General features: G+C 33.1%; 5 protein-coding genes across 11 annotated transcripts; 3 read left to right on the top strand and 2 right to left on the bottom strand.

Annotated features, from left to right (window-relative positions):
* Window positions 1–5,211: 5,211 nt before the first annotated feature.
* On the top strand, window positions 5,212–8,378 carry Ube2g1 (ubiquitin-conjugating enzyme E2G 1). Of its 2 annotated transcripts, none has more exons than XM_034338823.2 (6): window positions 5,212–5,370; window positions 6,394–6,496; window positions 6,592–6,689; window positions 6,768–6,946; window positions 7,035–7,157; window positions 7,238–8,378. In XM_034338823.2, the coding sequence occupies exons 1-5, from the start codon at window positions 5,325–5,327 to the stop codon at window positions 7,113–7,115; spliced, it is 507 nt and encodes a 168-aa protein (XP_034194714.1). In that variant the 5' UTR covers window positions 5,212–5,324; the 3' UTR covers window positions 7,116–7,157; window positions 7,238–8,378. The 2 variants fall into 2 exon arrangements, with proteins under 2 accessions (XP_034194714.1, XP_034194715.1); XM_034338824.2 differs by lacking the exon at window positions 5,212–5,370 and adding an exon at window positions 5,413–5,561.
* Window positions 8,379–9,028: 650 nt separating this feature from the next.
* On the top strand, window positions 9,029–11,557 carry LOC117610987 (ovarian-specific serine/threonine-protein kinase Lok). Of its 2 annotated transcripts, none has more exons than XM_034338866.2 (7): window positions 9,029–9,553; window positions 9,633–9,905; window positions 10,000–10,256; window positions 10,321–10,524; window positions 10,600–10,773; window positions 10,846–11,010; window positions 11,079–11,557. In XM_034338866.2, exons 1-7 carry the CDS (start codon window positions 9,406–9,408, stop codon window positions 11,295–11,297), a joined length of 1,440 nt encoding a protein of 479 aa, XP_034194757.2. In that variant the 5' UTR covers window positions 9,029–9,405; the 3' UTR covers window positions 11,298–11,557. The 2 variants fall into 2 exon arrangements, with proteins under 2 accessions (XP_034194757.2, XP_034194758.2); XM_034338867.2 differs by having other exon boundaries at window positions 9,436–9,549.
* Window positions 11,558–11,664: 107 nt separating this feature from the next.
* On the bottom strand, window positions 11,665–14,774 carry LOC117610990 (succinate dehydrogenase [ubiquinone] iron-sulfur subunit, mitochondrial). 2 transcript variants are annotated; one of them, XM_034338870.2, is made up of 5 exons: window positions 13,224–13,813; window positions 12,819–13,075; window positions 12,379–12,676; window positions 12,172–12,294; window positions 11,665–12,096 (listed from the first exon to the last, which is right to left on the bottom strand). In XM_034338870.2, the coding sequence occupies exons 1-5, from the start codon at window positions 13,419–13,421 to the stop codon at window positions 11,959–11,961; spliced, it is 1,014 nt and encodes a 337-aa protein (XP_034194761.1). In that variant the 5' UTR covers window positions 13,422–13,813; the 3' UTR covers window positions 11,665–11,958. The 2 variants fall into 2 exon arrangements, with proteins under 2 accessions (XP_034194761.1, XP_076544135.1); XM_076688020.1 differs by lacking the exon at window positions 13,224–13,813 and adding an exon at window positions 14,588–14,774 and having other exon boundaries at window positions 11,670–12,096.
* On the top strand, window positions 13,949–18,849 carry Gart (trifunctional purine biosynthetic protein adenosine-3 Gart). 4 transcript variants are annotated; one of them, XM_034338862.2, is made up of 17 exons: window positions 13,949–13,972; window positions 14,710–14,792; window positions 14,884–14,973; window positions 15,053–15,300; window positions 15,372–15,571; window positions 15,642–15,836; window positions 15,917–16,047; window positions 16,109–16,319; window positions 16,394–16,529; window positions 16,589–16,811; window positions 16,875–17,069; window positions 17,140–17,395; window positions 17,483–17,686; window positions 17,770–17,916; window positions 17,982–18,250; window positions 18,334–18,591; window positions 18,664–18,849. In XM_034338862.2, the coding sequence occupies exons 2-17, from the start codon at window positions 14,715–14,717 to the stop codon at window positions 18,847–18,849; spliced, it is 3,027 nt and encodes a 1,008-aa protein (XP_034194753.2). In that variant the 5' UTR covers window positions 13,949–13,972; window positions 14,710–14,714. The 4 variants fall into 4 exon arrangements, with proteins under 4 accessions (XP_034194753.2, XP_034194752.2, XP_034194755.2 ...); XM_034338861.2 differs by lacking the exon at window positions 13,949–13,972 and adding an exon at window positions 14,141–14,331; XM_034338864.2 differs by lacking the exon at window positions 13,949–13,972 and adding an exon at window positions 14,372–14,494.
* A 123-nt stretch (window positions 18,850–18,972) lies between these two features.
* Window positions 18,973–20,264, bottom strand: LOC117610989 (dnaJ homolog subfamily C member 28). The gene is made up of 4 exons (XM_034338868.2): window positions 20,031–20,264; window positions 19,867–19,959; window positions 19,442–19,795; window positions 18,973–19,380 (listed from the first exon to the last, which is right to left on the bottom strand). Exons 1-4 carry the CDS (start codon window positions 20,262–20,264, stop codon window positions 18,973–18,975), a joined length of 1,089 nt encoding a protein of 362 aa, XP_034194759.1.
* Window positions 20,265–21,345: the final 1,081 nt, after the last annotated feature.

The raw sequence follows: 21,345 nt of genomic DNA, 5'->3' as shown, positions 1-21,345 counted from the left end.
TGTATGATATTAATGACGATTCACGTTTAATATTAGAGGAATGTTATTCGAAACATTGATCCTGGATTCTGCATTTTCACTTTTGATCGGTTTTGTCCAGGGGTAGCGAAGTGAGGGATTACAGATCAAGAGAAAATTCATAATTAAATGATTTCTTGAAAATCAATTGTTGTCTCTGAATATTCTGAAAGAATAATCTGGCATACTTTGTAGGAGTAAACTGTATTATCTATGAAATGTAAATCTTTGTACAGGAAAATTGATATGTTACATTAACTCTAGTTTCTCATTTTTTTATTAATTGAGTTAATACATCGTTTAATTCACTATAATTGAAATTTTAAGGTAATAATAGTTGATTTTTATTGAAGTAATGCATGTAAAAACAAAGTGGAGAAGAAGAGTGTATGTAAATTATAAAGAAAGCAACTGAGGAAACATGTGAAAAAGGGTAAAAGAAAAAAAGACAAAGAAAACAATTGTTTTAAAACCATTGTTTTAATTGGTGTCATGTAACAAATATAAGAATCAATTAATACTTTGTAAATAGCTGAAACACTGAACGATGTGGGAGCGAATTCGACGTCATTGTAAAATACGAGGGGAAACGAATTACTGGATATTGTACGTCTGTATAATCGTTTGTCGAACAATGTATCTTATATTACAGAATAATAAAACAAAAACGACTTATCAAATGTTAGTATCATTTATTATACTCATGTTACAGTAATTGAAATTTATTGACAATTTATCGATCGATTTTCCAAAACGGAAGAGCGTCGCTAGTGCTTCGGGGTCCCTGACACCCCGGATGACATATTGTCGGTATGCAAAGAATGTCGCTGGTGCTTCGGGGTTCTTGTACACCCCAAAATGCAGATAGATTCACCGGTGCTTCGGGGTTCCTAACACCCCAAGATGATATGTCGGTATGCAGACAGCACCAGCGAAGCTCAGGGGTCTCTGGCACCCCAAATGCCATAATGTCGGTATGCAAACTCAGGTAAGTATCCAACTACATTTTCTTCTAGGTTTTCAAATATACCCAGATCACAGGTTCTTATATTTCCTTCTTTCAATGTTTTATACTCTCTCTAGGTCTGAACTTTCAATATTATAGGTCATATCTGTCACTATCTTGTAATTACTGTTTCACGATTTGTTCGTTTTTAGGTTTTAGGAAATATAAATTTATGTACGACATTCGGTCGTACCCATCAGTATCCCGAACAAGTGAGATTCAGGATTTGTTCGTTTTTCGTTCCTATATTTCGTTAGATCCTGTCAAATCCATCACTATTCTGAACAAGTGAGTTTCACGATTTGTTCGATTTTCGTTCTTATATTTTGCTAAATTCGGTCAAACCCATCGCTATTCCGAACAAGGGAGTTTCACGATTTGTTCGTTTTTCGTTCTTATATTTCGCTAGATCCGGTCAAACCCATCACTATTCCGAACAAGTAAGTTTCAGGATTTGTTCGTTTTTCGTTCTTATATTTCGCTAGTTGCTTCGGGGTCCTTGAAACCCCAAATAGCATAATATCGAGGTCACCGGTTCCTCGGGGTCTCAGACACCCCGAATGCAGTAGTGTCGGTAAGCAGAGAGTGTCTACGATGCTTCGGGGTCCTTAGCACCCCGGGTGGTGTAATATTGGTATGCAAAGATACTCACCGGTGTTTCGGGGTCCTCAAGACCCCAAAATGATATCAGGTCGGTACGTAGAGAGATTGACTGGTGCTTCGGGGTCCTTGGCACCCCGGATGATATAATATTGGTAAGCAGAAATACTCACTGGTGTTTCGGGATCTTTAAGACCCCAATATGATATCAGGTCGGTACATAGGGATATTGACTGGTGCTTCGGGGTCCTTGGCACCCCGGATGATATAATATTGGTATGCAGAAATACTCACCGGTGTTTCGGGATCCTTAAGACCCCAATATGATATCAGGTCGGTACGTAGGGATATTGACTGGTGCTTCGGGGTCCTTGGCACCCCGGATGATATAATATTGATATGCAGAAACATTCACCGGTGTTTCGGGATCTTTAAGACCCCAATATGATATCAGGTCGGTACATAGAGATATTGACTGGTGCTTCGGGGTCCTTGGCACCCCGGATGATATAATATTGGTATGCAGAAATGCTCACTGGTGTTTCGGGATCCTTAAGACCCCAATATGATATCAGGTCGGTACGTAAGGATATTGACTGGTGCCTTAACACCCCCAAGATGATATCGCGGTATTCAGATAGATTCACCGGTGCATCGGGGTCCCTAACACCCCAAAATGATATCGTCTTGGTATGCAGACAGATTCACTGGTGCATCGGGGTCCCTAACACCCCAAAATGATATCGCTCGGTATGTAGATTGATTCAGCGGTGCTTCAAGGTCCCTAATACCCCAAAATGATTTATCGTTATATAGACAGCGCCAACGATGCGCTGGGGTCCCAGGCACCCCGAATGCCATAATATCGGTAAGTAAAATCGACACCAGCACTTCGGGGTCCCAGAAACCCCAAATGCCATGAGGTGGGTATGCAATCAGTGTTATTGGTACTTCGGGGTCCCAGATACCCCAGGATGGACTCAGGTCGGTACACACAGACCGCCACCAGTGCTTCGGGGTCCCTGACACCCCAGATGATATGTTGATATGCAGACAGAATCCACCGCGCAATTTACATCCCTGAATTCTTTGTATCCCTGCATCTCTAACATCGCTGCATTCTTGTAATCCCTACATTCTTTACATCCATACATTACTTACATCTATGCATCCCTTACATCCCTGCAGTCCTTACATCCCAGCATTCTTTTCATCCCTACATTCCTCACATCTCTACATCCGCTACATCTTTACATCCCTTACATCCCTGCAATCATTTTATCCCTACATTCTTTTCATTCCTACATTCGTCTCATTGCTACATTCTTTTGATCCCTACATTCTTTTCATCTATTCATCCATTACATCCCTGCATCCCTTACATCTCTGTAGCACTTACATCACTTCATCCTTTACATCCCTGTCATTTTTTCATTTCTACGTTCATTTCATCCCTACATTCTTTTCATCTCTTCATCCCTTACATCCCTACAGTCCTTCATCCCTTACATCCCTACAGTCCTTCATCCCTTACATCACTGCATCCTTTACATCCTTGCTGTCCTTCCTTTACATCATTGCGCCCTTACATCCCCACAACCCTTAAACCCCTTATCCCTTATATCTTTCACATCCGTCATATCCGTAAGCTCTTTTTGAGCAAGAAATCGTTACAAATTTAGTTCCTTTTTTTCCCGCCAGAGGGTGCTGTTTCGAGGACGAGATTTTAGTTCACATTTTTGCCACCAGAGGGCCAAAAATCGAGCAAGATTTAGTTCCTTTTTCCGAAACCAGATGGCGCTGATCGGACATTGAGATTTTAGTTCGCATTTTTGCCGCCAGAGGGCCAAAAATCGAGCAAGATTTGGTTCCTTTTTCCGAAACCAGATGGCGCTGATCGGACATTGAGATTTTAGTTCACATTTTTGCCGCCAGAGGGCCAAAAATGGTGCATGATTTAGTTCCTTTTTCCGAAACCAGGTGGCGCTGATCGGACATTGAGATTTTAGTTCACATTTTTGCCGCCAGAGGGCCAAAAATGTTGCATGCTTTAGTTCCTTTTTCCGAAACCAGATGGCGCTGATCGGACATTGAGATTTTAGTTCACATTTTTGCCGCCAGAGGGCCAAAAATGTTGCATGCTTTAGTTCCTTTTTCCGAAATCAGATGGCGCTGATCGGACATTGATATTTTAGTTCACGTCTTTGCCGCTAGAGGGCCAAAAATTGAAAATTCAAAAATTCAAAAATTCAAAAATTACTTACCTTTACTTACCTTTACTTACCTTTACTTGCCATTACTCGAACTGGTTTTTGTAATATATTTATTATAAGGGTTGCAGGGACATAAGGGATGCGAGGGATACATAAATGTAAAGGATGGCGCGATGTAAGGAATGCAGCGATGTAAGCGGTGCAGGGATGTACAGGGTACAGGGATGTGAGGGGTGCAGGGATGTAAGGGATGTAAAGAAAGCAGAGATGTAAGGGATGGAGGGATGTAAAGAATGGAAGGATGTAAGGAATGCAGGGATGTAAGGAATGCAGGGATGTAAGGGATGCAGAGATGTAAAGGATAGAGGGATGTAAAAGATACGGAGATGTAAGGACGACAGTGATGTGAGGGATGCAGTGCTATAAGGATAAGCTCATAAAAAGAATGAAGAAATAAATATGTGCCAAGGGAGGCCTTGGTCCTATGGATAAGTAGGATAAGAAACAGTTAAGAGGAGAATAAGAGGAGTGGGATAAGAAATAGTTAGGGATCGTGGGTCTTGACCCATAAAGGAGGATAAAATAATTAATAATTGAAAGGTCTTGGCCTATAAAGAGGGAAAATTATTATACTGGTTGTGCCCTCTACGTACAATCCTGATTTCATCCTGGAGTGTCAGAGACCCCGAAGCACTGGTGACGCTCTGTACATACCGACCTGATTCCATCCTGGAATCTGGCGTCTACAGATCGAACAAAATTGGACATGCCTTTGTTGCTAAAATATGGTAAAGCTGAGGTTGAAACACTGACAACAACTGAAATGAAAAACCGTATCCAATCTTGTTGAATCTGTAGTCACTAATGAAGTCTTGTTCAAAAATTCGACCGCTACGCTATCTATTCAAAGACGGCGAAAACTGCTCGACAGCTTCCCGACCGAGATTCCGGAGCAAGTTTGACTGTTGTCGGCGTCTGTAATAAAAAGGATTAGACATCGATTTCAATTTTATCAAACAAAATGATTGTATATGCATTCGTTTCTTGTCGTTCCAAACGGGAAGTTTTGAGAACTGCTGCTTTCCCCATACCAAAGCAGTAAACAAAGTAACTAATGGAATAAAACAACGTGCAATAATATTGACAGTTGTTAACAAATATCCGTAACGTTTCAATATCGCTACTGTCTTATTCTATTTTGATTTGATAACACAAACGAGATAGAGGATAGACCTTCCATCTACGTTTCTACAAATATATAAAATGTTTATCGATAGAAAGAAATGATTAAGATTTGCAATGCTTGCAAAATATCCAGTAGATAGCGTATGTGTTTGATCAGACCGGCGCATAGGAGAGACGGAAGAACATATGTTTAAGCAGTAACGCATGCGCAATCATTGCTTCCGCGACGTACCTAGCCATCTTTCCAGTCAAGCAAAAGTGATTGTTTTCAGCTTTAGTCTTATTTAACGGAACTTTTATTAATGTCAGAGCCACAGTCCGCGCTTCTACTACGAAAACAATTAGCAGGTACCCAGCAAAAACAGTATAAGTGCTAAGTGTGATCCGTGCCGTAAATTCAGGCTCGACGAAAAGCCGGAACCGTTCTTATACTCCAAACTCGTGCGATCTCGTCATCGTCGTGCTTCGACTCTCGGGATTGGCTTTGTGAACATTTTTTCTCCTGAGATATCAGTTTCTTGAGACCTCTATAACCTTATGTGAGCACCGATTAAACCTACCGTTATCACACGTTGGCCCTGCGCCTGATTAGGGCGTGAAAATCAATACGGCTACGGAACCGTTGTGTGCCTCCCATGAATAAGTTTAACCTAGCATTCAGTATCGCATTTACCCGTTCGTATACTCCAGTTAAATTGGATTTGTCTCGTGTGTGGTTTTCGTGTACAGCGAAGGCCGTTTTCGCTGTTACCGAAAATAATTGCAGGCAACGTTATTTATAGCAATTCGCGCGTCACCGTATACGACGCGGTTTCGACTAAAAAAAAGAGACAGAGAAAACCATGCCGTGCAACGACCATCGAAGGTCAACCGTCTTTGGGCCACTTTTATATTACTTTTGTCCAATAACCGAAGCAACAAAATACTTGAAAATTTCTTTCTTTAGTCTTTTAAGTATCTTCCTTTTGTCTCATAATGAAGCTTTGTGCTTTAATTTTATGTAAAGTGATATTCTAGCACTTGCCGATTAACCTGTCGGTGCTTGACGGTTATTGAATGATTCGATTTAACCTAACCTATAAACATTAAATGACAAAAGTTTTCGAAATAATATGTAACGTTGTGTTAACGGTTTTCTTTGAATGTTTTCATTGTCATTGGGTCAAAGTATGACTGATTATATGTTCAAACGGTTCTGTGTTTTTTAATATGAGCAATACATCCAGTGTTTTCATATTGTATTATCCTCTTTGTTACATATGTTTGTAGTTTAACTTAAACTACTATGAAATTCTTTAAATTTATTTGCTTATATGTAAGTTGTTTTATTATATAAGTGATATTGTATTGAAATTTTCTTATTTTCTATAGAATTAAATAAAAACCCAGTAGAAGGGTTTTCAGCAGGCCTTATAGATGACAATGACATATATCAGTGGGAAGTACTCATTATTGGACCTCCAGACACATTATAGTAAGAAATCAATTTATTTAATTGTAATAAAATATGACATGATTAAGTAATCATTAATTGAGAGCAATGTATATAAATATTCTTTTATATTTTAGTGAGGGTGGGTTTTTCAAAGCACACTTACAGTTTCCAAAAGAATATCCACTTAGGCCACCAAGAATGAAATTCATAACAGAGATTTGGCATCCGAATAGTAAGTATTTTATTTAAATGAATTGTTATATGAATAAAATAAAATAAAGTTATATATAAAACTGTGTTATATTTTTAGTTGAGAAGAATGGTAATGTATGCATATCGATTTTGCATGAACCTGGAGATGATAAGTGGGGCTATGAAAAAGCATCAGAACGGTGGTTACCAGTTCATACAGTTGAGACCATTCTTATAAGCGTTATTAGTATGCTTGCAGATCCTAATGATGAAAGTCCTGCTAATGTGGATGCAGCCGTAAGTAGCATTGCAGAGATTTATAAGCATTGATGTCAGTTACTCAAGTCTTGAAATGTAATATAAATATGAAATTTTATTACTGCAGAAAGAGTGGAGGGAAAGTTACACAGAATTTAAAAGAAAGGTGGCGAGGTGTGTCAGAAAAAGCCAAGAGGAGTGTTTGTAGGAGATGAACAATTATTCAAATGGAAAGACTTATTTAATTCTGGTAAATTCTATAATTATTTATACGAAGTCAATTCAGATGTTTATTCTATAGAATTTAATAAACTTTTCAATTTCGTATAGGGATGCCGTAAGCACTGTAAGAAAGAAACCGATGCTCAGCATTAAGCTTATGGATAACAGTGCCACTAAAAACGGATAAAGCCTGACCCATTCTTAAACAGAAAAAGGGAGGCAGAGTGTGTGTGAAAAGAAAAGATAAAACCACACACTTCTATCAAGTTTATACCACCGCCACTGACGTACCATCCATCGATACGAAGAACATAAAGGAAATACATGCAGCTCACCTTTTACATAATAAACTAAAAAACTAATTTACACGTATACATAATGCAAAAAAATTATCTGTACGATTATTACCTTAATATTGATAGTTATGAACTTAACTTCCCAGTTCCTCCTGCTCAAAAGCTAGCCCCACCCTTCATACCTAAAAGCCCTGTAATTTGAAATGTTTATGTTTATCATTGAACGATAATTCCTTAGTGGCGTTTCGTATTTTCTTACTTTCGTAAATATATATAAATAAATTTTTGTAAAGTCAAGTTAAATGTAATGCCAGTAAAAAATAGAAACGAAATATATGTGAATCAACTGTGACACTGCGACAAAACATAATGTCGAATAAGCTGTACAATCGCGGCTATGTAAAGATATATGAAATTTCCGTTGAACCGTAAGTTGCCAAAATAACGAATTCTAATTAAAGTGATAATAATACTAATAACGATACTATTATTAGAAATATACTATTAATTACATTAATTACATTAGTAAACGTAACGTGAAATTGCGTACACTGCTACAAAGACTTTATGAACATTTTAAACCAGTGCCAGTTTGTGAAGTGACTGTTCGAGTGATTTTTTTTGTTGATATTTAAACTTGCGGTTCTGAACTATAGATACGTTCAAATTTCAAGAATTTTTTTGTCCAACTAGGTATAATTTCATATTGTCAATTAAATTCTACAATATGACAAACGACTATCTTGACATTGAACCTACTTTCACACAATTGTAAAATACTACTCACTAAACCTTACATAATGTGAGAGAATATTGTTAATAATCTTCAAAATTATTGAAACAAATTAATCCTCTTTTATACTGTGATTTAATTATTTACTCATACATAAATAGGTAATGATGTTTTATTTTTAATAGATGCAACGTATTTAAATAAAATTTGTTTTACTTCATATTTTTTTTTCTTTTGCAAATATTTGTATTATCAAAATTCTTCTTAGTGTATATTCTGCATAGTGTGATGCATAGTGTATTTATAATACAAAGAATTTAAATACTTTTATATCAAATGACAGAATAAAAAGAAAGATGTAATAGTATACAAGTTAAGATTCTGTACTATAATAACATTTGATAGTAAACATAAAAATAATCCTATACATTATCATTTACTCACATATTTTTTAACAGTACTTTAATTTTATGTAATGCTGTTAATATTTAATGATTATATCCAAGGTTAATAAACGTTTATCTGCTTGTACATAATCTTATGAAAGTTAAAGTTAAATATTAGTTTACTTTCATAATTTCTTTAATTACATTTATGATTATGAAAAACCTGAATTTCCAATTTACAGAAGAAATCATTGATACTAAAAAGAGCTATTATTATGAAACATTTAATAGTAAATAGCAGAAAAATATAATGATGGCTATTTAATTTTAAATTTATACATTATTGTTGAAATTTCGAAACTATATGTGGATATAGTAGATACCTAAACTATCGATACTCTGCATCTGAAATTTTTATCGGCAAATTGAGCATAGTTTTGAAAACTTGTTTACGCTGTGAGATATGTATGGATACCGCAGTTCACCAGAGTCCATAACTGCGAAAAGACCAGTTTTCGTTCTTCGCGCTTCTCTAGTGCGCATCTTCGCCCTGATTGGCGATACTCCCAAACGAAGTGGAAAGCGATTAGCAGAGAGCTCGCTGCGTTCCCCCACCATCTTCCAACCTGCGCGTCGCAGTTATGGACTCTGGTGAACTGCGGTATACGTTATAAAGTCCTGCAATAATAATTGAATTTTTTTTACAAAAACTAGACAATATTGTAGTTAAGAATAATAGCAAAATAGCTCTGCTATGGTTAGTAGGGTTTATGTTTCATTTTGCAATTATTTCCGTATTATTATCTATTCTGACGTGATTTCAAGATTTTTGGTTTGAATTAAACCAACAAAGATATAATTATGATCGATGAACAAGTTGTTTTGACATTACCTGATACACAAAACGCGGATTCAGTATTTTTGACTCAATCACAAGAATTATCACAGAAAAAGAATATGACGGTATGGGGAAGATTATGTCCAATTAAGTTACCCTTTAAAACAGTGGGTAAATATACACATTCATTTTACATTAATTATGATTTATCAGCATAATTTGTATAACACACCACTAATTACTTTTGTAGAAATGACCAAAAATATTTATACACTTGGTCGTTCAGAGAGCTGTGATATTGCAGTCACTAAAAATGAGTTAAAGCCAAAGTGGCTTAGTGTAATGAGTAAAGTACATTTCAGAATAACTAGAGAATTTATTAATAGTACTAATGATGCTGTAGTTTATTTAGAAGATTTAAGTCAAAATGGGACTTTTATTAATAAAGAAAAAATAGGACGTGGGAACAAAGTAGTAATTGAAAGTAATGATGTTATATCTTTAGCACAACCAATAGTTACTGGTAAATACATTTGTTATTTCTTGTACAATATAAACATTTTAATATATTTACTTATGGTGCAACTTCTAATTATATTTGTTCTTGTTTATAACAGTTTATGTATTCATGAGCACAATAGCATTTGAAAATAATGACTTACCATTAGAACTCAAGAATAAATATGCAGTTTCACGTAGATTAGGATCTGGGGCATGTGGGGAGGTGAAAATGGTTTTTTCTAAAGTTGGCTGTAAAAAATTTGCCATGAAAACTATCATGAAAATGGGTACTGCAACAAATGGTCAGAAACATCCATTAAATGATCCAGACAAGATCTTAAATGAAGTTAAAATATTAAAAGCTCTGCAACATGTAAGTTAATATATATTTCAAGTTATCATAATTACTAGTAATTAGTAAATATTTTGTCCTTTAGCCTTGTATAATTAAAATGGAAGAAATTGTGGATACTCCAAGAGCAGTGTACATAGTTCTGGAATTAATGGAAGGTGGTGAACTTTTTGAAAGAATAAAAAGCAAAGGCAAATTGGGAGAAAAACATGCCAAATTAATCTTTTATCAAGTTGTATTGGCTGTTAATTATCTTCATGACTCTGGTATAACTCATAGAGATTTAAAGGTATCTGTTAAAATCTGTTATGCACAAAATTTTCCTGCAAAATAAAAATAATCTATAATTATCATTTAAATATAGCCAGAAAACATATTATTAGCTTGTAATTCGGATATTACATTAGCGAAAGTATCTGACTTCGGTTTATCAAAATTAGTTGATGCACAAACTATGATGAAAACTTTTTGTGGAACTCCGATGTATGTTGCACCCGAAATATTATCTACCATAGGACGTGGTTCTTACACGAATCAAGTATGTTTATTCATATAAAAGTGAACAAAAATGAAAAGCTTACATATTTTATAATGTTTTTGATTTTATCAGGTAGATGTTTGGAGCTTAGGAGTAATATTATATGCTTGTTTAAGTGGCTCAGTTCCCTTTAATGCCCAAAATAAAAATATCAGTTTGCAGGAACAAATTAAAAGAGGATATTATAGTTTTCCTGTTTCCAAATTTGGTGACGTTACTGAAAAAGCTATAGACTTGGTATAAGCACAATATTATTAACTTTGTAATATGAAATATCTTTAATTTCTAACAATATAATTTTTTAGATTAAGAGAATGATGACGACGAATCCGAGGAAACGTATAACAATAAAGCAAGTATTGTTACATCCTTGGTTACAAGATCGTGAACTTCGAGATACCGTGGATACATTAATTTTAAAAGAACATAATGAAAATATAGCACCTGAAAATAATTTCGCTAATATCCAGCGTAAAAATGAACAGTGTCAAAGTTTAATAAAACGTCCACGATTGGAATTATAAGTATAAATATATAAGATTAAGTAATATACAATTGATGAGCTGCCATTTTGAAGTTAATTATTACAGGTTGATTTCAGTAAATAAAATGGTAAAGTTTTTCATTTTTGTAAAGAAATCTGTTCCAAAGGATGTTATTCAAATTATGTGAGCTCTAATTTATTTGTTACATGTATGTTTTTTATTACACAGAAATTAATATAAAATCAGAAATAACATACTCTACTATAATTCTTTAGATTAATTGATAGTGATATGAAACGTTATTACAGTTTAAACTGATTTAATTTACTAATGCAGTTATGGTATTGATAAAATTAAGTCTTATTGATTGTAAAGATATTTAGTAAAAAGAAGTATGGATGTATACCTAAATGTTGTTCAAATAGTTATTTAAAAAGAATTATTTTTGTACCTCACATTCTCGATCGTTGACAGTATTAAACGTTTGTTAAATATATATGTGAATATGTGTGATGTTTTTCTACGGAAAGTTAGTATGATAAAAGTAGCAATCTCCGTGTCAGGAAAATGACTATTGCGATAATTTGTTTACTTAAAACAAACAAGATCTTGTACAGAATAAGAAAAATAAATATATATACAATGACAAATCATTTCAAGAATAATGTTTTATTAATCAAGTTTTTTCTCTTCCTCGAGTCTATTCCTTCCTACACGGGTATATCTCGTCACCATGGCATGGATTTGGTAGCGAAGTATCCATTTCCGGTTTCTTTTTCTTAGTAAGTCCCGCTAACAATCGTTTTATTTGAGCTATAGCTTTTCCAGGATTCAAACCCTTAAAAGATCATTCATATATTTAAATATAACCATTGCAATTTTTATTCTTTATATAATATTTTATATTTTCTACCTTCGGGCATGTTTTGGTACAATTGAAAATAGTATGACACCGATATACCGAGTAATAATCCCTCAATTTAGTAAGTCTTTCTTTGTGACCCATATCCCGTGAATCTACTATCCACCGATAAGCCTAAATGAAACAAGTATGCATATCATTAACAAATTAAGTAATTAAAGTTTGAAATACGTTTTCACAATATTTTGCATAATGTACCAGCAGAAGAGATGCTGGACCTAAAAACTTTTCACCGAGCCACCAATACGGTGGACAAGCGAACGTACAACATCCGCAAAGTATACAGTCGTATAAGCCATCCAACCTCTTTCTATCTTTTGGACTCTGCAATATTTGCCGTAAACCGATGAAATTTTCTTCTCCTGGACGCTTTAAAAATGGATCGATCTCCTCGTACTGTTTCAAAAAGTGCGACAAATCCGGTATTAAGTCTCTAATTATATAGGCGTGGGGCAGAGGATACAAGACTATAGGCTTCGGCGATTCCTTCACTTTTCTAAGAATAAAGAAGCAAGATAGTAATACGGTTTCATGATAAAAGTACTATAATAGCAATATTCTATTTTAATATTGCAACTTTTTTCTAAATAACTACAAGAAACTTGATCAAAAGGATAAAGATATTTCTTTCAGTTTACGTGAGGCAAGCCAAAGTATTGACTCCATTTATGTTCATCGCGCAAATTCCACAAATTCCTTCTCGACATGATCTTCGAAAGGACAACGTAGGATCGTATTCTGCTTTTATCAACGTCAACACGTCTAACACCATTGTACCACATTTATTTAAATCCACACTAAACTGTTGCATGTACGGTTTCACATTCTTTTTTTCTGGGTTCCAACGATATATACGGACAGTCTGGAGTCTTGGTTTTTCCTTTGGTAGTCGTTGCTAAAAATTAACCGATTTGTCATTCTGTTTTTTAAACACATATTTATTCTCCTAAATAAGTTCGAAAAAATTGAACAAAGAGAAAGGATAGAAAAATGAAAAAGTATTGAGGTAGGTATTGTGGAAGACCACATTTATAATCGCTAACATCTAGAGGTATTTTGCATTCTTTCATGCTTTTCATTTCTGCATTAATGATATTTCCTTTATCCGATAACTGCTTCTCGTCTTTATTTCCGGCGCTGGACAAAAATCGATGACTTCTATAACCATTACTTCGACGGAGATACGTAATTGTACAAGACCAAAATTGGCTCGCATGACTGACGATTTTGTGGGTAAACATATTTATAAGAAAGTATTTTATGAGAAGCCTTTCATAAATGTCACGTCAGGCTACAATGGTATATTTCATTTTTCAAATCTCTCAACCATTTCGTTTTATAATGACCATATGATTCTTCGTTAGGATGGAAACAAAAGATCATCGTTTCGAAAGAACTTCATAGTTATTCGGAACGATTTAACTGCCAGAAAATGAAGATAATTAGTAATTTCAGAATTTAGCAAGATGTATTGATGAATTAAAATTGTTAAAATTCACGCAAAACAGATATACTAAAAGTTTATTGACGTAAATAAATTGATACGCGTGCATAACATCGAAGTTTTGCAATGATAATAAGCACCAATAAGCACTTGCTGCTATCTTTTCTTTTAAAGAATTTGTTATTTATCTTCGTGTTGTTTTTGTTCTGTAAAATCTGTGTATTTTATTTGAATAACTAGTTTTATTAATTTGTAAAATATTATGAAGATTATTGAGAAATATTGTATTAATAAATAACTTTAATAATCCAAAAGTAATTCTATCATGTATTTACTGTCCCAACACCCGTAAGTAATAGTTACAAAAATAAATTTAAATATGAAGTATGTTATACAGCATTAAATAATCTTTTCATGTTTTCTTAACATTATAAATATTTATTTTTCCCAAATATTTATCCTATTGTGGAACTATTTATTTCATGATAAAGAATACTCTAAATATCGTGCTATGTATATAAAAGGTCAAAAGTTATCGCTCTGTATATGGGATATAATGGATTAACCCCCGCGAAGTAGTCTTTTCTTTATGCGAATCGGAATACATCAATTGCTTATTAAAAATCTTGTGTTTTAATATATGAACATACGTAAAAGCTGTTTGTTCATCTCAATTAAACTTATTACCACCTGTTGCTTCAGCTAAGGTATATCATTTTAATACAGCATACTTAATCGCAGAAAATTTCGTATCAGGTGTGATTTATTACAACAAAGTGAAGAAGTTAAGAAAATATACACTGGACAGACACCGATTAATCCTAATATCAAGAAAATATACAAGTTTCGTGAAATATTATAACCACAGAGGTTATAGGTTTACATAATAGATACTGTTTGTTGGAATATGTATATGCTAAATATAGTTTAACAATGATTAAATTATTTATTAATGTTTTGTACCTTTAGTACTATATGTATGGTTTGAGTTTATATGTAAACATTACAGTAAAGTTAATAATTTTGATTATATTATAATTTATAATGTTCTTTATTATAATTAATGGCAGGTTTTGTATTTTTAGACACTATGCAGTATAATGTTTTAGTTATTGGTGGTGGTGGTAGAGAACATGTCATTGCTTGGAAACTTTCACAGTCTCCACATGTAAGTATTATATATACATGTATAGAAAGGTTAATTTTAACAGTAATATAGTTTTTAATAATATTTTATCTTAGAGTTTATCTTTTTTTAGGTAAATAAAATCTATGTTTCTCCTGGGAATAGTGGAATCTCATTAGTTAATAAGGTTTCTTTAGTAAAGTTAAATGTGAAGGATAATAAGGTACATTTCATATTATTATGGAAACATTAATGGATACATGAATTACATGAAAGTTCAACAAAAGCTGTCTACTTTATAGGAAGTAGCAAAATGGAGCAAAGAAAATGATATAAATTTAGTAGTTATTGGACCAGAAGAATATTTAGCAAATGGATTAGCAGATGAATTAAAAGATGTAGGAATTAATTGTTTTGGCCCACAAAAGGCAGCTTCTAAAATAGAAGCTGACAAATATTGGGCAAAAGAGTTTATGGACAAACATCAAATCCCTACTGCAAGATGGAAAGGATTTGTGGATGCTGTGGAAGCAAAGAAATTTGTTGTAAAGTAAATGTGAATTTTTATTTAGATATATGTTCTTAAAAGAAAGCTGGTACATGTATAATAATTTCTTATAGTGCACAATTTCCAGCACTTGTAATCAAGGCTTCAGGTTTAGCAGCTGGGAAAGGTGTCATAGTAGCCAAAGATCAACAAGAAGCATGCAATGCGATAGATGAAATTTTAACAAACAGAAAGTTTGGATCTGCTGGGGAGTCAATAGTTATAGAGGAATTATTAGAAGGAGAAGAAATCTCTGTACTTGCATTTACAGATGGTATAATATTAGAAGCTTTAAATAAATTTTTGATCAGACTTTATTAAATTAAAACATTTTTAATCCATAGGAAAAACTGTTGTACCAATGGCACCTGCACAAGATCATAAAAGAATATTTGATGGAGATTTGGGGCCAAATACTGGTGGCATGGGTGCTTATTGCCCATGTCCTTTGTTAAATCAAACAGATTATGATTCTGTGAAATCAAATGTTCTGCAGAAAACAATTGATGGTCTTAGACAAGAACAAATACCATTTGTTGGTTTGTAACATGTAGTACATATATATGTATAGTTGAAAAAATAATTATAACATTACAAGAAATTTGTGTTAAAAATGTAGGTGTCTTATACGCTGGGTTAATGTTGACGCGAAATGGACCGAAAGTGTTAGAATTTAATTGTAGATTTGGTGATCCAGAAACGCAAGTAGTACTTCCGCTACTGAAATCAGATTTATTTACAATTATGAAGGTAATTCATATTGTAATATAAAACCCTTTAGCTAAAATTAATTTAATTTATATTGATGCAGGCTTGTTGTGAGGGTTCTTTAGTCGAATCTCAAGTTATGTGGGAAGAAGATGTATTTGCCGTGGGTGTTATTTTGGCTTCTCGAGGATATCCTGCATCGTCGTCGAAAGGCCAAGTTATAACAGGCGTCGATAAAATTTCGAGCAAACCAAATCATTTTGTTTTCCATAGTGGAACAAGTATTTCTCCTGAAGGAGAATTGCTAACTAATGGTACATCTCTATTTCATCGATATTACGTATAAATAGATTTAATATTTTTCATTCAAGAAGATTGTTTTTACTAGGAGGAAGAGTTTTAATTACTGTAAGTGTACAACCATCGTTAGCTGCGGCTGCTGCTACAGCAACATATGCTGCACAAAGCATATCATTTGAAGGGAAACAATTTAGAACCGACATAGCACATAAAGGAATCGCAAGGTATGTTGCGGATGTGATATACGAGATGAAAAACAATGTTAATCAAGCAATGGTTTTAGGTCTATCTTATATCACGGCAAATTAACGTATAAAAGTAGCGGAGTAGATATAGAAGCTGGAGATTCATTAGTTTCAGTCATAAAACCAGCAACTGTTTCGACTCAGCGTTTGGGTACATTGGGTTCAATTGGTAGTTTTGGTGGTTTATTTGATGTAAAAGCTGCTGGTTATAAAGATCCAATTTTGGTATCTGGTACCGATGGTGTTGGTACCAAATTAAAGGTAATTTTATATTTACATTAAATATCGTTACAATTATGATTGATTTAACGTATCAAATTGTAGATAGCATTTGAATGCAACAAACATGATACGATAGGTATAGATTTAGTAGCGATGTGTGTAAACGATGTGCTTGCACATAATGCAGAACCATTATTTTTCCTCGATTACTTTGCTTGCGGCAAACTAAACATTTCTGTAGCTCGCGAAGTTATAAGTGGAGTTGGTGAAGGATGTAAGAGAGCTGGATGTTCATTAGTAAGTACACATAGTTTCTTTGTTTAAAGATAAATATAAAGATTACTATAAGAAATAAAAATATTTTTAGATTGGCGGGGAAACAGCAGAAATGCCTGATATGTATTCTACCGGAGAATACGATTTAGCAGGATTTGCTGTAGGCGCGGTTGAAAGAAATGATTTACTTCCGCGCATTGATGATATCGAAGAAGGTGATATCGTAATTGGTCTTCCATCAAGTGGAGTACATAGCAATGGATTTAGTCTTGTGCGAAAAGTTCTAAAGTTTGCAAGTAAAAAGTATTCGGACAGAGCACCTTTCTCTAAAAATAGTCGCACAATTGGTATTGTTTTCTATTCTTTTCTTCTTTGTAGTATACCTTAACTCATAATCATAAAATTAATTTATTCATATTTGCTATGCATTAAAGGAGATGAATTGTTGGAACCGACAAAAATATATGTGAAAGGGGTAATTCCTGTTTTGCGAACGAATTTAATAAAAGCGTTTGCGCATATTACTGGTGGAGGTCTTACAGAAAATATACCGAGGGTTCTACCAAAAAATATGGGAGTTGTGTTAGATGCAACAACGTGGAAGATTCAACCAATTTTTGGTTGGCTATCAGCTGTTGGTGAGAAGTTATTCAAAGTGTACCGTAAATTACGTTGCTATTATTCCATTAATACCTTTTTTTTCAAAATTCTTCTTCTTCAGGTGGAATTAATAAAGAGGAAATGTTGAGAACATTTAATTGTGGTATTGGGGCTATCTTAATTTGTTCAAATAAAAATAAAGATGAAGTTTTACTTAAATTACAAACAGAAAATCCTAAAGTTATTGGATACACGAGTAGTTACAAAGGTAAGATTCAACTGATATGATTTAAATATGATTTGATCTATATTATGCGTATTAAAATATTTCAGATAGTAAACTCAGAGTAAATGTTAAGAACTTTGAAAAAGTGTTAGAATTGGAAATGAAACAATACATACCGGGCATCATTTCAAGATTAAGTAAACATTTAAAAAGAGTAGGTGTTCTCATATCTGGTAGCGGAACCAATTTGCAAGCGTTGATTGATGCGACTCAAGATCCATCACTACATATTGGCGCTGAAATAGTCCTAGTAATATCTAATAAGCCAAATGTGGAAGGACTTAAACGAGCTGAAAGAGTTGGAATTAAGACAGTGGTAATTAATATTCTTCCAATTTTACCTTCTTTGATGTGCTATAAAATATCCATATACCATTTATGTTTAATGTATGATAACAGGTTATTAAACATACTGATTATCCTACAAGAGAAGCTTTTGATGAAGCAATGAATGTAGAACTTGATGCTGCTGGAGTTGAAATAGTTTGTCTTGCTGGTTTTATGCGTATTCTGTCAGACAGTTTTGTTACTCGATGGCGTGGTGCTTTAATAAACGTACACCCATCATTGTTACCATCATTTAAAGGCGCTCATGCACATGAAGATGTTCTAGCAGCTGGAGTACGCATTTCAGGATGTACAGTACATTTCGTTGAGGTATGAAACATTTTTAATAGGATCAATATTAGTAAAATACTTTCTTTATATATTCAAAAATATTTGTTACAGATTGATATAGATTCTGGAGCAATTATTGAGCAAGCAGCAGTACCTGTATTACCAGATGACACTGTAGAAACTCTCCAAGAACGAGTGAAAACAGAAGAGCATCGTATCTTTCCTCTTGCTTTAAAATATTTAGCTAACGAAAAAATACAATTGAAAGAAGATAATTCAATTGAATGGAATTACTAAACTCAAAACTTGATTTAATTATTTCAGTATAAAAAATTCTTTCTCATTTATTTACTTTTATTAAGACTAATTGTTCAAGATAAATAGCTAAACAAACATAATTCTGGGAAGTACATCTATTGTTTAAGGCAATTTTTTATTGAAAATTGAAAATATAAATCCAAATATGCTGTCATCTTTGTTAGCAATAAAATTAGAATCTTTATTTTTTGAATCAGAATACTTTTTCATTTTATTGGGTGCTATAGCAAGTGCTTCTTTCGCGAGATCGTCTAATTTAATATGACACATTTGTTTCTGAAGTACAGGCACCAATAAGTTGTATTTATCAATTTTATTATTTATTTGTTTTATTGTAGATTTATATTCATCTAGAATATTATTCCAAGTTTCTTCTTCTTTAAAATCTAATGGAATAGGACCCACGTTATTTCGCGCTTCTGCTAACTGTTTTTGAAGATCTTGTATCTGTTCTCTAATTTCCTTAGATAACTGTATCCATTCAGGAGTGAATCCATTTTCTATTAATATCTGTAATTTAAATATGTGGATTATTGTCTGTAAATTTTTAAGAGCAAGCAACTTTTCATACCTCATTCAATTTATACGTAACAAAATCAACGTATGGATTCCGGGTATTTATATTTTCTTTTAATGGTTTACCCATGCCTGGCAAATCTTTGAATTCACCTTTATTCATTGCTTCTTGAATTAAATCTTCCACCAGACGATCCATACCTAACCGTGTTTTAATATCTTTTGCGCGTTGTTTATCCATCCCAACTAACGTGTTACGTTCTTCAGCTTGTAATTTTTTTAATCTATGTTCCATTACATTATCGACAGCTTTTTGAGCTTTTTCTATAGTATACCATTTTTGTCTTTTACTAGGGGTTCCAACCCCTACATTATATGCTAAATAATGACGATGTTGCGGTGCAGTATGCTGCAAATACGTACATATATGGTTAATGTTATATACTGAAATAATTACATGATTTAGTATAACATACGTACTCTAATATCAAATTCCTCAACTTCAGGTAACTGTGCATTATTTTCTTTCTGTTCCATTCTTGCTTTTCTGATCTGTCTATAAGCATTTTCAATCTATGGAAAGCAGAATTGTACATTACATTACATTACACTACATTACATGATTTTCAATCAAAATATTATACCTCAGAAAATTTGACTGCATTAGCTTCTGATGTACCACTATCCGGATGAAATCTTTTTGCTAGATAAACAAATGCTAGCCTTAATGCTTCATCTTCACAATCTTCTGAAACCTCTAGAGCTTGATACCATTTTTTAAGTTGATGTTTAGATCTTTTTATATACACAAAGTCCACATATGGACTACAGAGGGAATTTACAAATGATTTTCCATTCAAACTGTTAAACTTAAACATGATTTCTAGAAAATATGTAATACCTTTTTTATTCGCTTACGTAATTAATCGTTTTGTAACTACATATTAACTACTGTTTCTAAAAACGTTGTTAACAACAATTAAATAACCTAAGCAATTTTGCATTAACATTATTACATTAATTTTATATGTCGGGTAAACGCACCTACGTGTTATTACTAATATTACTACGTGTTAAACTATAAATAATAAAATTTGTATATTATTCTACAACATTTAGAACGTAAAATGTCATCGTGACATTGACGTTTCAAAATATGCCTATGTGAGCATATATAGATGCAGTATCATGTGATAAGTTCGTAAAATCAGCTGTTTATTATATAATAATCATTCGTTCATAAATAATATAATTAGTATTTTTTATTCTATAAATATATTATTCTAAAATTTACAAATATTCGCGCATTCTAGTAATAACAGGTGTGCGTTTTTAGGGAAGGAGTGTTGTATATACCCTTTCAACACTTTCAGAAAGTGTTAAAATGTCGTTTGTATTACACATACGTGCTTAGAAAAGAAAACAGATGTAAATCTGCAATAATATTGTAAATTAAGAATTGAAAATTACTACAAATAATTGTATTTAACTTTAGAATAGTGGATTTATTAGTTCTGATTATCAAATTTTGAAATTACGAATAAGATCAATCGTTCTTTTTATATCAGATTATTGATAAATTGAAGAATATTAAAATATTTAATGCAACGACAATAATCATACACATACGAATGAAAGCGGATGTGTATGTATTTACAATACACCATGAATATGCATAAACTAATTAATCTTGAATATTAAAAATTATAAATAATGGCGGCATCGATACAGGCGAGCAGTAATAACACCTCTTCGAAAGAACAAAACGATATAAGAATTTTAACGCCTATTTTTCACATTAATTCAACAAAATCATTGATTCGTAATCAGAAATTTATAAAGGTATAAATATGATTATTAAAATTAAATATTTGTATACCATGTATGCTTTAAACTGAAAATGAAATATATTACGTAATCAGTATAATGATAGTCTATTATAAATAAATATGTTACAAA

Source organism: Osmia lignaria, chromosome 3, assembly GCF_051020975.1.
Source record: "Osmia lignaria lignaria isolate PbOS001 chromosome 3, iyOsmLign1, whole genome shotgun sequence".
Classification (NCBI taxonomy): Eukaryota; Metazoa; Arthropoda; class Insecta; order Hymenoptera; family Megachilidae; genus Osmia; species Osmia lignaria.
The sequence above is the reverse complement of the archived record's forward strand: the minus strand, read 5'-3'. Positions and strand labels throughout refer to the sequence as shown.

Coding starts and splice junctions, on each gene's coding strand:
- Ube2g1 (XM_034338823.2), top strand. CDS start 5,325: ATGTCAGAGCCACAGTCCGCGCTTCTACTACGAAAACAATTAGCAG. Junction 6,497..6,591: donor GGACCTCCAGACACATTATA/GTAAGAAATCAA, acceptor TTTATATTTTAG/TGAGGGTGGGTTTTTCAAAG. Junction 6,690..6,767: donor AGAGATTTGGCATCCGAATA/GTAAGTATTTTA, acceptor TTATATTTTTAG/TTGAGAAGAATGGTAATGTA.
- LOC117610987 (XM_034338866.2), top strand. CDS start 9,406: ATGATCGATGAACAAGTTGTTTTGACATTACCTGATACACAAAACGCG. Junction 9,554..9,632: donor GTTACCCTTTAAAACAGTGG/GTAAATATACAC, acceptor TTACTTTTGTAG/AAATGACCAAAAATATTTAT. Junction 10,525..10,599: donor TAACTCATAGAGATTTAAAG/GTATCTGTTAAA, acceptor ATTTAAATATAG/CCAGAAAACATATTATTAGC.
- LOC117610990 (XM_034338870.2), bottom strand. CDS start 13,421: ATGTTTACCCACAAAATCGTCAGTCATGCGAGCCAATTTTGGTCTTGT. Junction 13,076..13,223: donor AATGCAAAATACCTCTAGAT/GTTAGCGATTAT, acceptor GTTAATTTTTAG/CAACGACTACCAAAGGAAAA. Junction 12,097..12,171: donor GTACCAAAACATGCCCGAAG/GTAGAAAATATA, acceptor TGATCTTTTAAG/GGTTTGAATCCTGGAAAAGC.
- Gart (XM_034338862.2), top strand. CDS start 14,715: ATGCAGTATAATGTTTTAGTTATTGGTGGTGGTGGTAGAGAACATGTC. Junction 15,572..15,641: donor TGTACTTGCATTTACAGATG/GTATAATATTAG, acceptor TTTAATCCATAG/GAAAAACTGTTGTACCAATG. Junction 17,917..17,981: donor ATACACGAGTAGTTACAAAG/GTAAGATTCAAC, acceptor AAAATATTTCAG/ATAGTAAACTCAGAGTAAAT.
- LOC117610989 (XM_034338868.2), bottom strand. CDS start 20,264: ATGTTTAAGTTTAACAGTTTGAATGGAAAATCATTTGTAAATTCCCTC. Junction 19,960..20,030: donor ATGCAGTCAAATTTTCTGAG/GTATAATATTTT, acceptor TGCTTTCCATAG/ATTGAAAATGCTTATAGACA. Junction 19,381..19,441: donor TTACGTATAAATTGAATGAG/GTATGAAAAGTT, acceptor TTTAAATTACAG/ATATTAATAGAAAATGGATT.